General features: G+C 59.2%; 3 protein-coding genes across 6 annotated transcripts; 2 read left to right on the forward strand and 1 right to left on the reverse strand.

Annotated features, from left to right (window-relative positions):
- Window positions 1–4,467, forward strand: POLR2J (RNA polymerase II subunit J). Its single transcript, XM_005697804.3, has 4 exons — window positions 1–146; window positions 1,446–1,535; window positions 3,368–3,542; window positions 4,253–4,467. Exons 1-4 carry the CDS (start codon window positions 94–96, stop codon window positions 4,286–4,288), a joined length of 354 nt encoding a protein of 117 aa, XP_005697861.1. The 5' UTR covers window positions 1–93; the 3' UTR covers window positions 4,289–4,467.
- On the reverse strand, window positions 4,769–11,131 carry LRWD1 (leucine rich repeats and WD repeat domain containing 1). 4 transcript variants are annotated; one of them, XR_001917246.1, is made up of 16 exons: window positions 10,926–11,130; window positions 10,194–10,428; window positions 9,981–10,097; window positions 9,455–9,592; window positions 9,141–9,245; window positions 8,756–8,878; window positions 8,564–8,666; window positions 8,291–8,400; window positions 7,904–8,111; window positions 7,670–7,826; window positions 7,350–7,422; window positions 7,119–7,259; window positions 5,660–5,751; window positions 5,318–5,473; window positions 5,125–5,237; window positions 4,769–5,045 (listed from the first exon to the last, which is right to left on the reverse strand). XR_001917246.1 is itself a non-coding variant. In XM_018040396.1 (15 exons), exons 1-15 carry the CDS (start codon window positions 11,003–11,005, stop codon window positions 4,899–4,901), a joined length of 1,941 nt encoding a protein of 646 aa, XP_017895885.1. In that variant the 5' UTR covers window positions 11,006–11,131; the 3' UTR covers window positions 4,769–4,898. The 4 variants fall into 4 exon arrangements, 2 of the variants coding, with proteins under 2 accessions (XP_017895885.1, XP_017895884.1); XR_001917245.1 differs by having other exon boundaries at window positions 8,291–8,666; XM_018040396.1 differs by lacking the exon at window positions 7,670–7,826 and having other exon boundaries at window positions 10,926–11,131.
- On the forward strand, window positions 11,186–18,669 carry ALKBH4 (alkB homolog 4, lysine demethylase). Its single transcript, XM_018040397.1, has 3 exons — window positions 11,186–11,348; window positions 14,243–14,440; window positions 17,784–18,669. The coding sequence occupies exons 1-3, from the start codon at window positions 11,226–11,228 to the stop codon at window positions 18,372–18,374; spliced, it is 912 nt and encodes a 303-aa protein (XP_017895886.1). The 5' UTR covers window positions 11,186–11,225; the 3' UTR covers window positions 18,375–18,669.

Here is a 20,051-nt window from a genome sequence, read left to right on the forward strand (position 1 = left end):
CCGGAAGCAGCCGCTAACCCGGAAGTGGTCGCTTGGTAGTGCCCTGGAGGCGGTGGTGGCTGCTGCAGCGGTTTAGGTGGCCGCGACGCTAGGATGAACGCCCCTCCCGCCTTCGAGTCGTTCTTGCTCTTCGAGGGCGAGAAGAAGTAAGTGGAACCAGCCTGGGTCAGAGACGGGGGAGGGTCGCGGGCCCTTGACCGTCTGCGCCCGCAGATTCTGGGGCTTCTCTGCCCGTCCTCTGCCGGGAGGCAGAAGCAAGTTTTGCTTGAGCGTCTACTCGCTGAGTGCTCCACACCCGTGTCTGCCAAACTTAAGACATTGCTGGGCGGTGGTGAGCCGCCCCATTTTGTAGATGAAGAAACCGAGGCTCAGAAAGGTTAAGTAACTCCCCCAAGCTCACAGAAATTAGCCGATCTGTATTCGAACCTAGGGTTTCTGGCTCCAGAGTCTTCCCACCCTGCACCGTTATCCTCTTTGCTGCATACAGAGGACAGTCTGATGGCTGTCAGGCTCACACCGGATCTTCATTCGCCGGTGTAAAATCTTCAGTGACTCCTCACTGTCTGCTGGTGAAGGAAAGTGCAGTCCAGCGCTCAGATAGCCTGCCTGAGGATCCCCCACTTAAGAACTCTGTGTCTTTGGACAAGTGACTTAATCTGCCTGAGAACCACTTTCCTCATCTAAGAAATGAGTTTATTAGTGTATTAAATCACAGGATTTTCTCTTGGGGAGGATAAATTAGGTTATTTATGTGAAGTGCTTAGTCTAGGATTCAGCACAAAGAAGACCTTTTTTTGCTTTGTTTTGTTTTTTTTTCCTCCACGCTGCGATGGCACGGGGAATCTTTCCCAACCAGGGATGAAACCCGCACCCCCTGCAGTGGAAGCGCAGTCTCTTGACCACTGGACTGCCAGGAAAGTCCAAAAGACCATCTTAAATGCTGGCTTTTCTTTCTCTTAACTGCCTGGTCTTAACTGCAAGGCTCTGCAGTCTAGCCCGTAGCCCCTTGCCAGCCACTTCAGTCTTTAGTCGGATAACTGAGCCAACACAGAGAAATGGCTTGAGAGCAGTGGTTCTCAACCTGGGGGGCCACTTTGTCTGCAAACTTTTCTGGTTTCTAGTGGGTAAAGACCAGGGCTACTGCTAATACCCTACAGTGTACCGGACAGCCCCCTACAAAAAAAATTTCTGGCCTAAAATATCAGTGGTGCCAAAGTTGAGAAGCTCTGCTCGAGAAGAAGGGATAATTCAGAGAAGGTGAGGATCCCACAGTACCAGATGTGGCTGGGTTTGGGCTTCTCTGAGTCAGAGAGGTTTGTATGGAATGAAGAGATGGGGAAGGGCTCTCAGGAGGAGGTAGGGCCTAAGCTTTCCTTGGAGGACAGGGTTTAGGCTCCAGGGATGAAACCCCCCGCCCCCAATCTGTTGTCTCTGCCTCTTCCTAGGATCACCATTAACAAGGACACCAAAGTACCCAATGCCTGTTTGTTCACCATCAACAAGGAGGACCACACGCTAGGAAACATCATTAAATCGTAAGTTCCAAGTCAGTGGCTTTTGGGGGTTGTGTTTTTTAAAGTATTTATTTACTTGGCTGCACCGGGTCTTGCGCCCCCTACATCGGGAGTGTGGCGTCTTAGCCACGGGATGATGAGAGAAGTCCTGGGAGTTACGTTTGATAGGCTTTTTGAGAGGCCAAGCATCAAGTTCCAGAAGACATTCTCGAGGCTCTGTGAGCTCCAGAAAGTCCTGGGAGCTGGCTGTGGGAATTCACAGATCCCAGTACCTTTTCTTCCAAATGACGGTGCCCCCACATCTGGTCTTGCAGCCATTTCTCTGTGTTGGCTCAGTTATCCGACTAAAGAAAGTAAATGCACAGTGAGCCACAGAAAAGGAGGCCCACTTGAGGCTCTGTGCTCACGAGACGCCGTCAGGGTTGTCCGCCCTGTCACAAATAGTGACATCAGTGACACCTGGCATTCCAAGATGTACGTGCCAGCGATTGTCAGTAGAATAAGGGAAGGAGGTGGGAGAGGGACTCCGTGGTCATCCGGTGTCCTGGTGGTTACCTGACGCCTGATATTTGCACCAGCAAAGTCCTGGCCCGGTAGGTGGCCAGCAGTGGGATTGCCACTCTGGCCCAGGAACTAGTCCTCTCGCTGCTGAGAAATGCTGTCAGTGAAGCCAGGCCTTTCCCAGGTGTGCATGTTTGAGGCTGCAGGCAGGAGGAGCCTGTTTTTCTCCTGGTGTGAGTTAGGGGGCGGGGTTGCCCACCTTCTGTCTGGATGACTCCCGCCCAGCACCACGCCAGGGGTGCACCCAGGCTGTCTCTGGTGTCCTGCTGCGGCCCCCCGCCCGTGTGAGCGCAGTGTCCCCTCCTATGCCAGGCCCCACCCCTCCCTCGGTGTGCACACTCTATCAAACATTTATTTTTGGCTGTGCTGGGTCTTCATTATTATGCAGGGTACTCTCTAGGTGCGGTATGAGGGCTTCTCAGTGGAGTGGCCTCTCTTGCTCAGGACACAAGCAGCCCCGGCTTCAGTGGCTGTGGCACGTGGGCTTGGTCATTGCGGCTCCCAGGCTCTGAGCACTGGCTCCATAGTTGCGGCGCACGGGCTTAGTCACCTGCCAAGTTGCATGTGTTGTCTTCCTGATCCAGGGGTCGAATCCTTGTCTCTGACGTTGGCAGGCAGATTCTTTATTGCTGAACCACCAGGGGAGCCCCCCAGTGCTCATGCTTGACAGAGCCACGCAGGAGGAAATCTCCCGGTGCCCAGGGCACAGGCTTCACTCCCCACAACCTCATGGAGCGGGACCCCGTGTGTGCGGATGCAGCTGCCAGCCCGCGTTGCCTGGAGGATTTCCATTTCTGTTTCAAGTGCTCAGAGCCTGGAGCCTTCTCCACCTGCTGCCTTTATTTACTCTGCCAGATGCTCTTTGGGGGCTGGGAATGGGGCTTTTTTTTTTTTTTTTTCTGGTTTACTGGACGCTGGCTGGATTTTTCCTGCTTTGGGAGGTTTCTCTGGGGCTTTTGCAGGCTCCCTGACATCCCCTGAGGGAAGAGGTGGCGGGAAACCCTGTTCAGTGGGAAGGGTCGTTGACCCTTGTGCCTGTAGGGGTGTGTGTGGGAGGAGTCCCCACTGACTGTGTTGTCTTTGGGTGTCTGTTTAACTCAAGATTTTTGTGGGGGCTGGGGTGAGGGTGTGTGACCACAACACAAACTCTTAAAGGTCAGGAGTAGCTGCATGTGCTTTCAGGCCACAAGCCAACAGGGAGACCTTTGATTAGAAGGCTACAAAGGGGTCAGAGCCCCAAGTGCACTCGGCTCAGCACCCTGCCCCCCTCACCATGCCTGTCCATGTCTCAGGCAGCTCCTCAAGGACCCGCAGGTGCTGTTTGCTGGCTACAAAGTCCCGCACCCCTTGGAGCACAAGATCATCATCCGGGTGCAGACGACGCCGGACTACAGCCCCCAGGAGGCCTTCACCAACGCTATCACTGACCTCATCAGCGAGCTGTCCCTACTGGAAGAGCGCTTCCGGGTGAGGCCCACTGTGGGAGGGGCAGGGGGCGGTCCCTGCAGACACCAGCCTGTAGGCCCTCACCCAGGACGGCCCCCAGGGGGTTGCCTCTGACTTATTGGGCGGGGCGGGGAAAGGGGTGATGACCAAGCAGGGACGTCCGCCACAGCATCCAAGTGTGGACTGAGGGGTTATGGAGCTGAGGCCTGGAACCTGCGCTCTGCATCCGGGGGTGGGACCTCCCCTGGTGCCCTGGGTCTCCTTGTGGGAGCAAGGGGCCCGCTGCTTGGGGCTGGCCCTCCAAGCCTCTTCCTGGTGATGCCGGCCCCCTGTGGTCTCTGTCCAGGGTGCAGCTCACTGTACCCTGGGGGTTCCATCATCAAGAAGCCCAAATGGGTGTGGCCACACTTGTTTATTCAGGGGTCTTCAAAGTCTAGGCATAATTGAGTGGGAAAGAGCCACGGCTTCCGGAGCCACCAGGAGGCACCTCTGTCCCCCGACTCCCTCCTGCCCCAGGCAACAGGACCTGGGCTGTGGGGGAATGATGGCGTGGGTGGGCTGGCTCCAGGGTCTCTGGGGCACCTGCCCAGCACCCAGAATGTTTGAGGCCCCAGCTTGCTGCTTCTGTTAGCTCACGGCTGCACTCTGGGGAGGGGCACAGTGGCGGTTTCCTGGCGGCCCTTGGTCAGGGAGGCTGGGGCTGAGTCTTCAACATCCTTGCTCCCTGACAGGTGGCCATCAAAGACAAGCAGGAGGGCATCGAGTAGCTGGCTGCCCCGGGCCCTTCTCCAGGTGGACGAGAGCACTTCCACCAGCTGTGGGCCTCCTCACAGGGTCCAGTGAGCTCCCCTCCAGCCTCCAGACACTGATGTGTCCTGTACATAGAGAGTTGGTTTTATTTTCCTAATAAAGCATGACTGGAAACAACCCAGCTGTGGGCTGAGCAGAGATGACCTCACAGCTAAAGGACCGTCAGTTCAGTGGAGGTAGAGGACCTGTTCCGACGCCACTTGGGGGCCTTGTTTCAGAGTGGACTGGCCCACAGACCCGATCTCTGTCTTGAGAAGGTGGCAGGAGCTAACTCATTCTAGCAAACCCTGGGAACCTGGGGCTGCCAGGCACTGTCTCAAGCAGAAGGGAACTGAAAACCCGTGTGCTTCCAGGAGTCTGCTCTGGAAGCCTTGGCAGCAGGGCTGGCCGGCCTCACTCAGTGCAGGGATGGGACCCACAGAGAGCTCTCCCCAAGCTTCTATTACAAAGTAGCGTTTAATTAAAAAAAAAAACACAACACAGACATAAAGATCCCATTACTACCCCCAAAGCTGAATAAGTTAAGTTGTGTCCCTGGTGCCCCGTGGCGGAGGCAGGCCCGTGTGCTCAGGGCTCGCCCCTTCTCCAGATGGCAACGATGTTGGAGTCGGTCAGCGCCGTGAGATAGGTAAAGGTGGGGTTGGCCACCACCGTGTTTACCATCGTCTTGGTCACCGTCTGGCCCAACGCCTGGGGCTGGGGCCACTTAAGGATCTGGGGGGAAGAGAGAGGGGGCTGAGCAGCTGCTTCCTGAGCAGGGCCCCTGGGCGGCACCGGCCCCCTGCGTGCCTACCTGCGTGGGGGCCTGCAGGGCGGCCTGCGGCGGGGAACGCTGCGCCAGGAGGGGCCTGACGTCATAGATCCACACGCTGCCCTGCTCGTCCCCGCAGAGCACAAGCCCCTTGTCTGTCAGAACAGGGATGGAGCCTTAGGTGGGACAGAACTTGGGGGGCGGCCGGGAGCGGGGAAGGAGGGGGGCCACTCACCAGGACACGTGCTAAGGGAGAAGTAGGCCAGGATGGTGGGCGACCACTGCAGCCGAGCCAGGACCACCACCGCCACCGTGGGCTGGCTGCCCCGGCCCTGCCACGTCTGACTCCAGCTCCACAGGCAGATGGTGCCCAGGCTGCTCCCCTTGGAGGCTGATGGGAGAAGGAAGAGCTATGCCTGTTGCGGGGGGGCCCTCTCCAGACACTTCCCTGGTCCATGCTGAGGGCCCCCTCAGAAACCCTTGGACCTAAACCCCCGCCCACAGAGAAGTCAGCACAGAAGGCCTGGCCAGTGGGGTCCCAAGAAGCCAGACTGTCCCTGGAGCTGGGCTCACTCACCCACGACATCCTCGTTCACGAATGCCAGACCGTCCACTCTCTGTCCGGATGCCTCGGAGCCCTCGGAGAAGACGAACTCCACTTCACACACCCTGCGGGGCAGCGGAAGATGCTGGTTAGCCCGGAAGGCTGCAGGAAGTGCCACACATCAAAGCTGGGTGCTCCTTCAGATCCCTGCCGGGCACTTCCTCAGGACCCCTGGTCCATCCAAACCCTGAAGGGGGAGCCAGCGGGTTGGGGTGGGGTGGGGTTTGGCCAGGAAGGGCTCGGAAGCCAGGCTGTGCCTCGGGCTGAGTGAGGTGAGCAGCTTGCTGGCCCGGGCAGGGGTTTGCTCTGACCCCGAGGGCAGTGTGCAGAGTGGCGGCTGAGCGCGCGGAGTCACACTGCTTGGAGAGGGTCCCAGCAGAGTCCGAGATCCACACAAGGCAGCCAAGTACCCACCCCAAGAGGCAGACGCGTCTGAGGTGTGGGGAAGGCATCATAGGACTTGGGGAGGAGGCGGACGCGGGTGGGCATGGAGGGAGGAGGCAGGGGGCTGCCAACACCTGGCTGGACCACTGCCCGGTGGCAGTTGGTCTGTGCTAAGATGTTGCTCTAGTTTTCCCCTGCCACTTGCCCTCAAATTCTCCCCAGGCTACTTCCTGTACTTAGGTTAAAATTCAGTACCTCACCAGGGACCACAGGGCCGGTGTCCCCTGGCCCAGCCACCTTGCCCCTGCCTTCCCTCCAGTTGCCCAAGCTGTGGCCAGACCTCCCTTGTCAGCCAGCTCACTGCCCTTTGCACTTCCCTCTGTGTGAAGACCCTCCCTCCGTCTGCCCACCTGACCCTCCCCTTGGGATCCATGAAGAGCATAGGTCTGAGGACCTGTCCATCTGTCACTGGTCACCTCAGAGTCCCCTGAGCCTCCCTGCTGCTCTCGGAGCACCTTATTCGTCGCTGACGTCAATCACACCTTGTGTGATTTTAATGCCTGTCTCCTTCACCAGGCTCTGGGACCCTCGAGGGCAGGGCTTCCCTCCCGAGCACTGCCTCAGCTCTCCCAGGGTCCAGGAGCCACAAGCCTCAAGCTGGCCTTCCCGAGGCCTCGTCCCAGCCCAGACCCCATCCCTCTTGCCCCCCACTAGTCCTGAGGTGTGAGTCACTGTCCCCACTTCGCAGATGAGGAAATCATGCTGGAGAAGGGAAGGTCCCACAGCTGGCAAGTGGCAGGACCCGGGCAATGATGAGGTGATCACAGCCTGGGGTGCTGGGAAGTGTGATCTTTCCTCGAGAGATGAGCAAGAGGTGCAAACACCCCAGCTCTGCAAAGAGGGCCCTGGAAACTGCCTCTGGGCTGCCCAGGGTGGGGGGCATAGTGCAGGCCCTTCCCCTGGCAGGTGTGCCTGGGGTCAGACCCTCGGACCTGCAGCTGCTCGGCTCTGAGGACGGGCTTTCGGGGCATCCCCTGCCGGGGCTCACCTCCTCTTCTGGGGCTGGTCCAGCCGCACATCCCAGCAGCAGCAGCCGCCCTCGCAGCCGGCCAGCAGGTAGGTGTCCGGGCAGGGTGCAACAGGGCAGAGGCGCAGTGGGGTGGAGGTGGTATCCAGTGTGAGCAGGTGGCTGCCAGCAGATGAGAGGCAGGAGGCCGTGAGGCCGCAGACTCGGGTGCGCCCACCCCCCGTCCCGGGCTGTCCTGCCTCGCAGTGGCACCTGGCCTGGAATTCGTAGTCCTGGTTGGGTGTCCCGATGTCCCAGAGGATGATGCGCTTGTCGTAGGAGGCCGCTGGCAAGGGGATGCGAAGGAGACAGATGGCTCTGAGAAGGCCCCGCTGCCTCCTGCAGGCTGCATCCCAGGTGGAGACCAGGCTCCCAAGGCCAGCCGCTCCAAGGCAGGGAGGGAGGGAGGGCCACAGCTGGGAGACAGGACTCCCAGGGCCCCATCCTTATCCTGCTCAAACCTAGCGTGCCCCACACCAGGCAGCTACAGCTCAGATACCACCTCACCACACCCAGAGGGCTGGGGTACCCACCCAGATGGCAGACACTGCCCTGGCTCTGAGAAACCTCCAAGGCTGCAGGGCAGGTTGGGGGAACAAGACAGAATCCGAAGCCGGGTCAGGTGTCCCTGAAGCCTCGTGCTTCCCACCGCAGTCTGAGCTGACCTTGGCAGCTGATGTGAGGCCCACCCTGGGGAGGAGCCGAGGTGCCAGGCTGTAAGACACGGGTACTTGGGGAACCCTGGGGGTGTGGGAGGAGGGTCTTACTGAAGAGGTGGGTCTCGTGGGTGGGGCTGAAGCAGAGGGTGGCAATGGCCTTCTTGTGGCCCCGGATGAGCCCGCAGCAGAAGCCGGCCTGCACGTGCAGCAGCCGGACCAGCCCACGCAGGCCCGCAGCCGCCAGCACGTTCCAGCGCTTCTTGTGGCCGGTCTGTGTGACCACCGTCAGGGTGGTCCAGGCCACGGAGAAGAACTCCTGGGGCGGGGAGGGGAGCAGTCACCGAGGGGCAGAGCTACCTGGGAACCCCGGTCCAGCACCAAAGACAAAGGCCACCTGGTGAGCAGGTAGCCGAGTCTGGCCCGTCAACCTCAACACTCCTGCCCCCAGGAGCCAAGGCTCTGCCCACCTCGCAGGAGCCAGGCGCTGGCACTCACCTCGCCAGGCACCTTGTACTTGTGTAGTACAATGCCCGTCTGGCAGTCGATCACACACACGGCCTCCCCACCACACGTGGCCACGGTCTGCGACGTGGCCCCTGCCTGCCCTGTTTGGGAGGTCAGTCTGGTGAAAACATTTCCAGCTGTCCGCAGCAGTCGCTCCTCCTGACCTGGATGACACTTTAAGCTCTCTGTCCCTCCCTGCTTCCCAGCCTTCCAGGTAGCCCCTGCAGGTGGCATTCCCAGGGCCCCTGCCCCCGAAGTGTGTACCCTCATCCCAGGCCGGCTCGAAGGCGCAGGCCCAGAGCTGCGTTCTGAGGTCGCTGGGGCTGTTGTTCTTGCTGTGGCACTGCAGGAAGTGCAGGGGCTCCAGCTGCAGGAGAGGGGTGGGGGGAGAGGGTAGTCACGGCGGCCGGGCCCTCTCTCCCGCCTTGCACCTCCCTGCCACCGCGCAGGGCTCACCTGGCTGCTGTCAGAGCCCACAAGGCTGCCCTCCACCGGCGCCAACGGGGAGGTGCACACCCGCTTCTGGGGCGAGAGGCTGAGTGGGATATCACCTGGCCGCCTCAAGGCCACAGGCCTGGCCTGTGGAGGAGGGGGTGGGGCAGGCTGAGGCGTCGTGACCAGGCACCCATCTGCTCAGGGCTTGCCTCTTCCCTGTCACAGACTCAACTTCACCCTCCTGGGGTATGGGAGGCAAGGGGTACCAGGATCAGAGGGAACCCACTCTAGCACAGGAGACCATCTCCTGGGCATATCTCAAGGTCCCCTGCTTCCCTAATGCCTCTTGAGGCAGGAAGGGCCAAGGCAGGCCCAAGGAGCCTGGGAGCCCCATGGAACCACTCACCCTGGGCTCCTGGGTAGCTGTGGCTTTGTGGGGCCCCTCTGGCATGTCTGCCTCACGCGCGTGGGTTCCACCAGAGGCCACCAACTCCTCAGAGATCATCCGCACCTGGGTGGGAGCAGGCCGTCAGGAAGCCGGGCACGGTCCCGGGGCCTCCAGCCCCTCCCAGACAGCCAGTCAGAGCTGGGGAAGGGTCTTTCCAGCCCCCAGGGCCACCTTCCCTGACCTGCCCTACTCCCCACGTCCTCTCGTGGCCAGCAACCTCCAGGGCGGCTCGGGCTGCGGGAGCCAGGGAGGAAGCAGCTGGGAGGGCATACCCGCCACTGGGTGAATTCGCTGAGCGACACGGGCCCGTAGCGGACATTCCTGACAGCTGACTTCACAAAGTTGGCCTGGGCCTTTGCCTTCTCTTCTCGGCTCAGCGCAGCCATGAACTTCCTCCAGTGAGTTGCGACCTGGTACAAGAGGGACCAGGTTCAGGCTCAGGCCAGCCCAGCTCTCCTGGACCTTCTGTGGCGCCTGTCTCTAGCGATCAGAGGCGTCGCCCTCATCGCCTCCGGGAAGCCTCCAGGAACCACAGTCTTCTCGGCTGCATGCTGTACAAACCCAAGCGAGCCATAGGGACAAACAGTCCCTGAAGGGAAAAGCTGGCCCAGTGTAGTGTCACCATGAAAACGTCTCAACATCCCCTGCCTGCACAAGAACAAGAGGCCAAGCTCAGAGCCCTGGGTCAGGGTAGGGTCTCAGGGCCGCTGTAGCCCCTCTCGGAGTTCTCCAAATACCCCATTCTGTCACTCACTCCTCAAGGCTCCCGAGCACCAGGGACTCCTCCCGGTTCCTCACCCTGGTGGTCAGCTCCCGATTCAGGTTCTCTGCCTTAGAGCGAATGGTGGAAACATCCTTGCCGTTGAACTTACGGAGCTCGGGCAGGAGGAAGGTGATTTTCAGACTGTCACTGACCTGGAGGATGAGGGAAGAGCGGCTCAGGGTTGTGCCCAGTCTGTGGCTAAGCCCCAGCCCATCGAGCGCCTGGGGTTGCTGCGGGCACCCACTTACTGTCAGGAAGGGGTTGCCCTCCAGGCTGAGCTCCTCGAGCTGCGGGAACTGGCAGAGGGGGGTGACGTCGCTCAGCTGGTTGTTGGCACAATGGAGGACATGCAAGTGGGGCAGACCCAGGTCAGCAGGCAGCGTTTCCAGTTGGTTGTCCGAGAGGTCCAGCTCTTGCAGCTGCTTCAAGCGACCCAGGAGATTGAGGTCCAAGTCCTCTGAGAGCAGATTCAGCCCTGACAGGCTGGGGAGTGGCGCAGACAGGACCAGCTCAGGGGGCAGGCCCACCGACTTGCCACCCCACACTCATGTCAGCCCAGGCACCTCAGATGGCTTTTCTCTTGATATTTCTTGTTGTCTGTGCAGCTGATCCCCAACACCGCCTCCATTTATAACTGCTTTAGAACTTGAGGCAGCTGGCTATCTCCAAGAGGCTTTTTCCTGATCCTCTGGGGGGGCTCTCTGAGTTCCCCTGTAACTCTCTCAACAGGTTGCTCCATATTCTTTCTACAAGACTGTTTCCCTAGCAGCCCAGGCCCTCTTCTGGGGCAACGCTGCCCCAGAACCACCACCCCCACCGCCCCGACCCATCTCATAACGAGAGGACGGCGTTTCGCCCGAGTGTTTAAAAACTCGGGGTGATAACGGGGCCGGGAAGGGAGAGAGAAAGGATCCCAGGCTTTTTTCCGATTGCCCACCGACCCAGGCCCCGGTGGCGGACAGTGTGGCCCCGGCCCTTACTCCAAGCTCCGGATCTTCCCTAGCCGGTCGCTCTTGGGTCGCCCCCGTTGGAACAGCACCCGCGTCGAGAGGGGGGCCATGGCGAGGAGGCGCGGACCGCGTGTGCCCGGGCCGCAGCACGGGAATCCGACGCTGGCGCCAGCGATTGCCTCAGTCCAGGAGGTGGCGCCGCGCGAATCCGTCCGCGGCGGCGACCGCCGGAAGGAAGCGTCGCCACGAAGCTCGCGCCCTGCGTGCGGACTACCACTCCCAGCGGCCCCCGCGGCCCCGCACCTGCGCCCTGGCCGCCGGGACGCTGCCATGGCGGCTGCGGCGGTGGCGCCTCCCGAGGTTCTCCGGGAATGCGGCTGCAAGGGCATCAGGACCTGTCTGATCTGCGAGCGGCAGCGCGGAGGTGACCCGCCCTGGCAGCACCCCTCGCAGGTGAGGGGTGGGAGAGGGGCCGCGCCCACAACTCCATTCTTCGTGTGGGGAAACTGAGGCCTTGAAGACAGGTTCCGGATCAGACCGTGTCAGCGGCCCTGAAGATGGGGGCGTTGGGAGGTGAAGAGATGAGGGATTTGAGGCGTGGGCTTGGAGTGGAGAAGGGGCTGGGACGTCGGTGCAGTCCGGCCGCTGCTCACCTATGGAACTTGGGGGTAGTCTGATAGCAGACGTGGCCGCTGCCCCTCCGCCCGGGTCGGGCTGGGAACCTCACCTGCCCGTGGGAAGACGACAGGACGAGAGCAGAGGGTGCTGAAACTCGGGGCAAAGGGTCCCAGGAGGCACTGGACGGAAATGAGATTCCTTAATCCTACGAATTAACAAAGAAGGACTCAGAGCCTTTGAGCAGAGCGAGGGCCTTCAGGCTGGGGAACTGTTTGGGCCGCGGCCTGGGGAAGGTGGGTGATGCGTCAGGTGAGGGAGATGAGGCCGGTGGGGCCTGACCATGGAAGGCAGGCTGGGCTCCTCTTGAGGGCCGTGGTGAGCTCGTGAGGGTTTTAAAGTTAAAATCACATATGAACTTTATAAAGTTCCTCTGAGGGGAAGGAGTGGATAAGAAGGAAAGGGGGCTGGGAAGCCAGTGAAGAAACCGTCACGGTGTCCCTGATAGAAGCTCAGAAGGGGGCTGTTTTTGTCCGTGAAAAACAGTGGCAGTTCCTCAGAAAATTCAATGTAGAGCTGCCATATGACCCAGCAATCCCACTTCTGGATATGGACCCAAAAGAATTGAAAGCAGTGTCTTGAAGAGATATCTGTACACCCATGTTCATTGCAGAGTTACGCAGAAGAGTTAAAAGGTAGAAGCAACCCAGGTATCCATGGACAGATGAAAGGATGAGCAAAATGCGGCCCGTCCATACAACGGACTATTATTCAGTCCAAAAAAGGAAGAAAGGAAAGTCTAGCACGTGCTACAACACAGATGAACCTCAAAACGTTATGCTGAGTGGAATAAGGCAGTCACAAGGCATACTGTATGATTCCACTCAGGTAGAGCATCTAAGGTAGTCAGAGTCAAGGAGAGTGGTGGGTGTGCAGGAGAGAGGGGATGTGTTGATTGATGGATAGACTTAAAAAAATTTTTTTTGTATCGGAGCATAGCTGATTAACAATGTTGTGATGGTTTCAGGTGGACTGAGAACGGACTCAGCTATACATATACGTGTGTTCCTTCTCCCCCAAACTCCCCTCCCATCCAGGCTGCCACATAACATTGAGCAGAGTTCCCTGAGCTGTACAGGAGGACCTCATTGGCTTTAAATGTAGCAGTGTGTACATGTCCATCCCAAACTCCCTAACTATCCCTCTACCCCTTCCTTACCCCCTACCCTCCAGCCCCAGCAACCGCAAGTTCGTTCTCTAAGTTAACAGGTAGACTTTTGCTAGATGAGAAAGTTCTGGAAATTGGTTGCACGACAGTGTGATATACTCAGCACTGAACTGTGCACTTAAAATATGGTTGAGGATCAGTCTTATGTATAAAATATATGTGGTTGTATATATTTCACCACAATTACTTTCTTAAAAAAAGTTTTTCAGACCTCGCCAGAGGTTTGGACTGGGCTCATGGCCGAGGGTGTGGAGGTTCTGGGCACTGCAGCGGGTAGCATCTTCCCAACCTGATGCCTGAGGAACAAGTGAAATGTACAGGAGGAGTCCTTACTTTCTGTGTGTCCCACGTGAGGTGCCAGGAGGGAGACGTGGTGGTTCAGAGTCAGGGGTGCTGGCAATGCTTCTAGAACATACACGGGGAGGAGGCAGGGGGCACTGGGCAGGGAGCACCTCTGACTGCTACGCAGATCTGAGGAAGTCTTGGCTCACCCAACCGGAAGCTCCAGAGCAAAGACTGCCTGGTAATTGGCCAGGCTTGTGCCGGGTCACTGGCTGGAGGCCCTGCCACAGGAGGTTGTCAGTCTGGTACTCCTCTAGGTGACTGGCAAGTTCTGCTGTTCTTTTTAAATTGTATTTTATTTTAGGCTCTCTTGAGTCTTCACTACCGTGTGGGCTTTCCTCAAGTTGGGGCGAGCAAGGTCTCCTCTCTAGTTGCAGTGCACGGGCTTCTCAGTTGCCGTGGCTTCTCTTGCTGCGGAGCACGGGCTCTAGGGTGTGCGGGCTTCACTAGTTTCCACTCCCAGGCTCTAGACCATGGGCTGGGTAGTTGTGGCGCACCGGCTTAGCTGCCCCACTGTGAGTGGGATCTTCTGGGATCAGTGATTGAACTCATGTCTCCTGCCTTAGCAGGTGGATTCTTTACCACTGAGCCACCTGGGAAGCCCTCTATCCTTTTTCGGTGAGAAATTCAGGGAGCGCCCATGGCTGCCACCGTGTCGGGGAGGCCCCGGCGACACCCACACTGTGGCTAGAAAGAGCTGCTCCCTCTGGCTTCCCAGCGTGTGAACTCACCCCCTGGGCAGCTCGAGGCCTCAGCTTTAGGGGAGCAGATTTCTCCAGCTCCCCGTCAGGGCTGTCTGCCTCCACATAGGCCTCACTAGCCTGGGGGGCACAGACAGTGCCCACAGCAGCACAGCAACAGTGTGGCCTCGGAGGCTGCTCCCCAGCTGTGAAGCCTTGGGCTAGTTCCTTAACTTTGCTGAGCCTCAGTCACCTCACCTGCAAGGTGGAAGACGAAAGAATGGTCCTGTGTACTCTCTTTTACAGATGAAAAAGTGAGCAAGGTGGGGGCTGGGCAAGGGTCCCACCTCCCTGGAGACGCCAGCTGCCCCCCAAAGTGCTGCTGGGGAGGGTGCACCACTGGGCGGGGCAGCTTTTCAGGGCACATGTGTGGTGTGAGCCAGGGCTCCAGAGGCTCTGATACCCCTGTCTTTCTTTTGCAGAAAACACACCGGTTCATTTACTACCCTGACACCGGCTGGGCAGTGGGGGCCGAGGAGTCTGACTTTGAAGGCTGGGCCTTCCCTTTCCCGGGCGTGACCCTGATCGAGGACTTCGTGACCCGAGAGGAAGAAGCTGAGATGGTGCAGCTGATGGACCGCGACCCCTGGAAGCTCTCCCAGTCTGGGCGGAGGAAGCAGGTAGGCTGGGCCAGAGCCAGGTAGGGGGAGGAGGGCCTGGCCGGCCAGAGAGGGCAGTCACGCTGCAGGGCCCTGCAAGGCACCTGACCCTGGAGCCCCTGTGCTTATCTCCTTTTCCATGCCTTCCTTTGCAGCCACCCCCCAGAGCCATTAGCGGACAAGCTGACCTAGGGCTGTGGCAGGGCAGGGCTGCTGAATAGGCGTGCTGGGAAAGGGCCCAGAGCATGGCCTGTTTACCTTCCTATGAGTTGGGGCTCAGAAGCAGACGGCCACCCAGCTCTCTCTGCCCTCTCCCCAGCTGGCCTAGTGCTGGTGACTCGTGGAGTGCTTCTTTTTTTACTTACTTAGTTAGTTATTTGTTTTTGGCTGTGCCGGGTCTTCACTGCTGTGCACGCTTTTCTGTAATTGCGGCAGGCAGGAGCTACTCCCTAGTTCTGGTGCGAGGGCTTCTTCTTACAGTGGCTTCTCTTGTTGCTCTGGAGGCTTCAGTACTTGCGGCCCCTGGGTTCTAGAGCATTAGGCTCAGTAGTTCTGGCTTTGTTGCTCCGAGGCACGTGGGATCCCCCTGGATCAGGGGTCAAACCTGCGTCTCCTGTATTAGCAGGTGGATTCTTTACCACTGAGCCCGCAGGGAAGCCCTGTGGAGTGCTGCCAGACGCCCCGACCCCTGTCAGCAGGCAGTTCTCCGGGTCAGTTATGAATCTCCTCACGCCTGTTCCTACTGATACGCTGGCCTCCAAACCCTGAAGCTTCCCTTTGTTGGGATCACAGCCCCCTTCTCCTTGGGTCCATTCCTGTCTCCTCTGTTCCTCATCTCCAGCAGTCCTCACCCCCTCCAGATAGCCATCGGCCCCCTTTCCACGCTCCCTGCCCGAGCGCACCCCCCGACTCCCCCTGGCCCCCCAGCCACTTAGCACAGGCACTTCCTCGGGTGTCCCTTACCCTTTCTGTTCTCACTTTGTCAGACTCCTTCCGCTCACCCACAGCCCTGGTCGGGTCCAGCCCACACGCCCACCCCCAGGTGGCCCCCGGGCTCTGGCTCTCCATCCTGAGCCAGGCCCTTCGTGCTCAGAGCCGTGCTGACTCCCCAGGTCGTCGGCTTTGGTGCTGTCCTTCCAGTCCTCACTCCCCTCCTCCCTCTCCACTGATGACCAGGGCTCTCTGAGAAAACATACGGATCTACTGAGGTTTCCTTCTCTCCTGTGCTCCGCTTCCCTCCGAGCCCCTCGTCAGCTTCGGGCTGGTTGCTGCTTCTCAGAAGCCCTTGTCCAGCTCCCTTCTCTCAAGGTCGGCTCTCTCCCACCAGCCTCCCGGGAAGCTGCATGTCTCTCGTCTCTGCAGCAGAACTTCTCAGAAGAGTCAGCTGTTCTGTTCAGCTCCTCTCCTCCTGCTCCCTCTTAACCCACTCTGAAACTGCCTCATTGCCGACCCCTACCCCTAAACCCAGCGGCTGGTTCTCAGGCTCAGGCCTCTCCTCCCTCTCCAGACACCCCTAGCTGATCTCAGCAAGGCCCGGTCCAACAAATTCAGGGCTCGCGTGCTTGGATCTCCAGCCCCAGCTTCTCCTGATTGTCAGCCCTGAGCTGAGCCGGTGCATTCCACCTTCCACCTACTCAGACCAGAAACCCTGGATCTTTCCACAGTCCTCTGTCTTTCTCTGGTGATTCCTGTCAGCTCTTTACTCTTTCAAAACGTGTCCTGAATCTAAGAACGTTCACCCCCGGCCACTGCTGCCACCTGCCTCCCACACTCCCTGTGTGGCCATCGCCCCTCCTGTCGGTCTCAGTAGGAAGGGATCCCACCAGCGGGTCAGCGTCGCTGCTCTATTGCCGGCCCTCCAGGCCTCCCATGTCAGCGTGAACACAGAGGCCTTCCCATGCCCTGAAGGCCCTGTGCTGGCCGCCAGCCCAGCCCTGGTCTCCGCTGCTGCTGTCCCCACGGCAGTCACCCCAGCCTCCCAGGGATTCCTCGGGCTTTGGCTTCTCTTCTTTCTGCCTGTGGCCCTCCTGCCGGCTGCTGCCGACGGGTCGGGGTGACCTGAAGGAGCCAGCTGGCCCTGGCTCCTGCAGAACAGGGAAGGAGACTCTACCACCAGGTGGGGCCCCTCCACTGGAGGGGCCGCAGGGAGCAGGAGTGTGGATACGTGCTCCCCTCTCACCCCTCAGATTGAGCTGTATTCTACAGGGCTCCTCTCTCGTGGTTTTTTTTTTTTCTTTAGATGGAAGCCACCTACCATAATATCCCCCCATTTCAAGTGTATAATTCAGTGGTTTGATTTTCAGTGTAGCCACAGTGTTGTTCAGCCGTCACGACTGTCTAGTTCTGGAACATTCTCATCAGCCCAGAGCAAACACATACCCATTGCCAGTCACTTTGCATTTCCTTAACTCCCAGCAACCACTTAACTGCTGTCTGTGTCTGTCGGTTGGCCTCTTCTGGACATTCCTATAGCTGGGGTATGACCCTCTGTGTTGGCGTTTTTCACCAAGCATATTCTCCAGGTTCATCGCTTTGCACCCTGTATCAGGACTTCATTGCTTTTTGTGACTCAGCATTATTCCATCACATGGATAGACCACTCTCTGTTCATCACTCACCGGCTGGTGGACACAGGTTGTTTCCACTTTCTGACTTTTAAAATTTGCCTGTACCGAGTCTTAATTGCAGCATATGAACTTAGTTGTAGCATGTAGGATCTAGTTCCCTGATCAGGGATAGAACCCGGGCCCCCTGCACTGGGAGCTCAGAGTCGTAGCCACCGGACCACCAGGGAGGTCCCCACTGTTTGACTTTGTCAGTACTGCCTCTGTGAACATTCGAGTACAGGTTTCTGTATGGACATGTGTTTCCATTCTCTTCAGTGAGGTTAGAAGTGGAACCACTTCGGGGTCCTTGGGGAACTCTTCTCCCTCGTGGTCGTGAAGCCCAGCTGCGCCGTGTTGACCAGCTGGTAACACTGCCTTGGGCTGGTACGCCCTCCCGCCTGCCCTGCCCAGCCGCTCCTCCTTCCCAGGTCCTGACTCCGGGGACGCTGGCCACCCATAGGTCACCCACACACGGGCCTCCTGTCTCCAGCTCTGCTTCCTGCGGTGCCTGGGCGGAGACATCCTCCGACACTCCCTATCCCCTTCCCTGCTTTGTTTTTCTCGGCGGCGTTTACTGCCAGCTGGTGTTTGCTGTTTTTATCTCTCTGGTCTCTGTCTCCTGCCAAAATGTCAGATCCACGAAGTCAGACGTCGTGGCTTGTCTTGGTCTCTGTGGTTGGATTCTTCCGCCCTGACGTGTGATGCCATTTCCGTAAACTTAGCCAACCCCCCACTTCCTTTTTGTGCTCATCCTCCAGGACTATGGCCCCAAAGTCAACTTCCGGAAACAGAAGCTAAAGATGGCTGACTTCCGAGGCCTCCCCAGCTTCAGCCGGGAGGTGGTGCGGCGGATGGGCCTCTACCCTATCCTGGAGGACTTCCAGCCCGTGGAGCAGTGCAACCTGGACTACTGCCCGGAGCGGGGCTCGGCCATCGATCCGCACCTGGACGACGCCTGGTTGTGGGGGGAGCGGCTGGTGAGCCTCAGCCTGCTGGCCCCCACCGTGCTGTCCATGTCCCGGGAGGCGCCCGGCAGCCTGCTGCTCTGCCTGGCCCCATCCGGCTTCCCGGAGGCCCTGGCGGACAGCGCGATGGCTCCCAGCCGGTCCGTCCCGTGCCAGGAGGTGGAGGTGGCGGTCCCCTTGCCCCGCCGCTCCCTGGTGGTGCTCAGCGGAGGCGCGCGGCACCAGTGGAAGCATGCCATCCACCGGCGGCACATCCGGGCCCGGCGCGTGGGCGTCACCTTCCGGGAGCTGTCGGCCGAGTTCGGCCCTGGAGGGAAGCAGCAGGAACTGGGGCAGGAACTCCTGCAAATGGCGCTCTCCTTTCAGGGGAGACCCACCACGTGAGCTGCCGCCCGGGACGGGGAGCTGGCAGCTGGGCCTGGCGGAGGCGCTGGCTCCCCAGCGGACCGTTGGCCAGCATCGAAGGGGGGGGCCAGCATGAGGGTCTTTCTCAGGTCTTAAGAGGAGCCTGCTGGCCACACCCTGGCGCCTGGCAGCTTGAGTCCTGCCCGGGATGGTTTCACTGTGGGGGGCCCAGGTCGGTCCCTTTGGGCCTGCGCGGTGGCCGCTGGTTTGGGTTGTTTGTCACAGTTGTGGGCAATGGCCTAATTTGAGCTTAAAAATGGTTGGTGCCCCTTCAGGCGGTTTTCTCCTTTATCCATCTGTCTTAATGAGGTTAGAGGGTAACCGAGGTTAGAGGTTAGGTAGCATCACCAACTCAATGGACATGAATTTGAGCAAACTGGGAGATAGCGAAGGACAGAGGAGCCTGGCGTGCCGCAGTCCATGGAGACACAAAGAGTTGGACCCGACTGAGCCACTGAACAACTTAACAAGGCTGCAGAACCTCCCAGCCTGCAGGCCCCGCATTTAGTTACTATTTTACTTATTTACTTTTGGCCGTGCCACGCAGCCTGCAGGATGTTAGTTCCCTGACCTGGGGTTGAATCTAGGCCACCACAGTGAAAGTGATGAGCCCTAACCACTGGACTGCCCGGGGAGTTCCCAGGCCCCTCGTTTAGGAACCACTTCGTGTTGGATTGGAGAGTGGATTGGTAGAGGATGTGAGGTGGTTATTGTTTCAGACATCAGGACTGCTGATAGCTTCTGAGCCGGCTCTGCCCAGGTCATGCTTGACCCCGTGGGGTGTGGTGATGGGGCAGTCTGCTGGGAGCCTGGGCCCCCAACCCCCAGTGATGTTAGAAATTGTGGAGGAGTCTCAGGACAGCACACGGTGGCTCCTACCTGGCGCCAGTGCTGTGAGGTGGTGACCTGGACGGGCGGCTGTCCCCCGTGACCAGGTGAGGAGCAGCCTGTGGAGGCGGAAGGCATGGTGGTGCAGGCTGGGGGGCCAGCCTGGTTGTCTGCTGCTTATATGTCTATATACCTGGCCCATCAGCCACATGCTAGGAGCCAAACTTAGGGGACCAGCGCCCTATCACAGCCTGGAGACATTCACAGCACTGGTTTTCACGGTTCCTCTGGAACTTTCTAAGAGCTGTCAGGAGTGCAGAGCCACTGGCCACCCTGCACTGTCTGTGTAGTGGCCCTGGCAGAGACCCAACAGAAGGACTGAGTGGGCCCAGTGGCCGGCCGTGGGGGGCAGTGGGCTCCCAGACACCTCTTCTGGTGGGGGACTGCTGTTTCTCAGGTACTGTGACCTCCCTGCTAGCCCTCACACCCTTCAGGGTGGCATTTGGGCAAGGCGGCCAGAATTCCAGCCCATTTTGCCACATCGGTTTCCAAGCAGGCACACTGACCTGGTGGTCTGCTCGCTGGGGGCTTGACAGGCTGGGCCTTGGGGCATCCCGGCCCCTGGATGGAGCCTGTAGGGTGCTCCACCAACAGAGGGCCCCATTTGAGCTGAGGCCAGGCAGTGTCCTCTAGGCTCTTCCTGCAGAGACGGGTGCAAAACCCGCCCGACTGTGTCCCCAGCAGCCTGAGAGGGATGGCAGGGGCTGGAAAGACAGCTCAGCAGGGTCTTAATGGACCTAGTGAGGAGTCTCTAGCTTTGGTCTGTCC

This window comes from Capra hircus, chromosome 25 (genome assembly GCF_001704415.2).
Source record: "Capra hircus breed San Clemente chromosome 25, ASM170441v1, whole genome shotgun sequence".
Taxonomy (NCBI): domain Eukaryota; kingdom Metazoa; phylum Chordata; class Mammalia; order Artiodactyla; family Bovidae; genus Capra; species Capra hircus.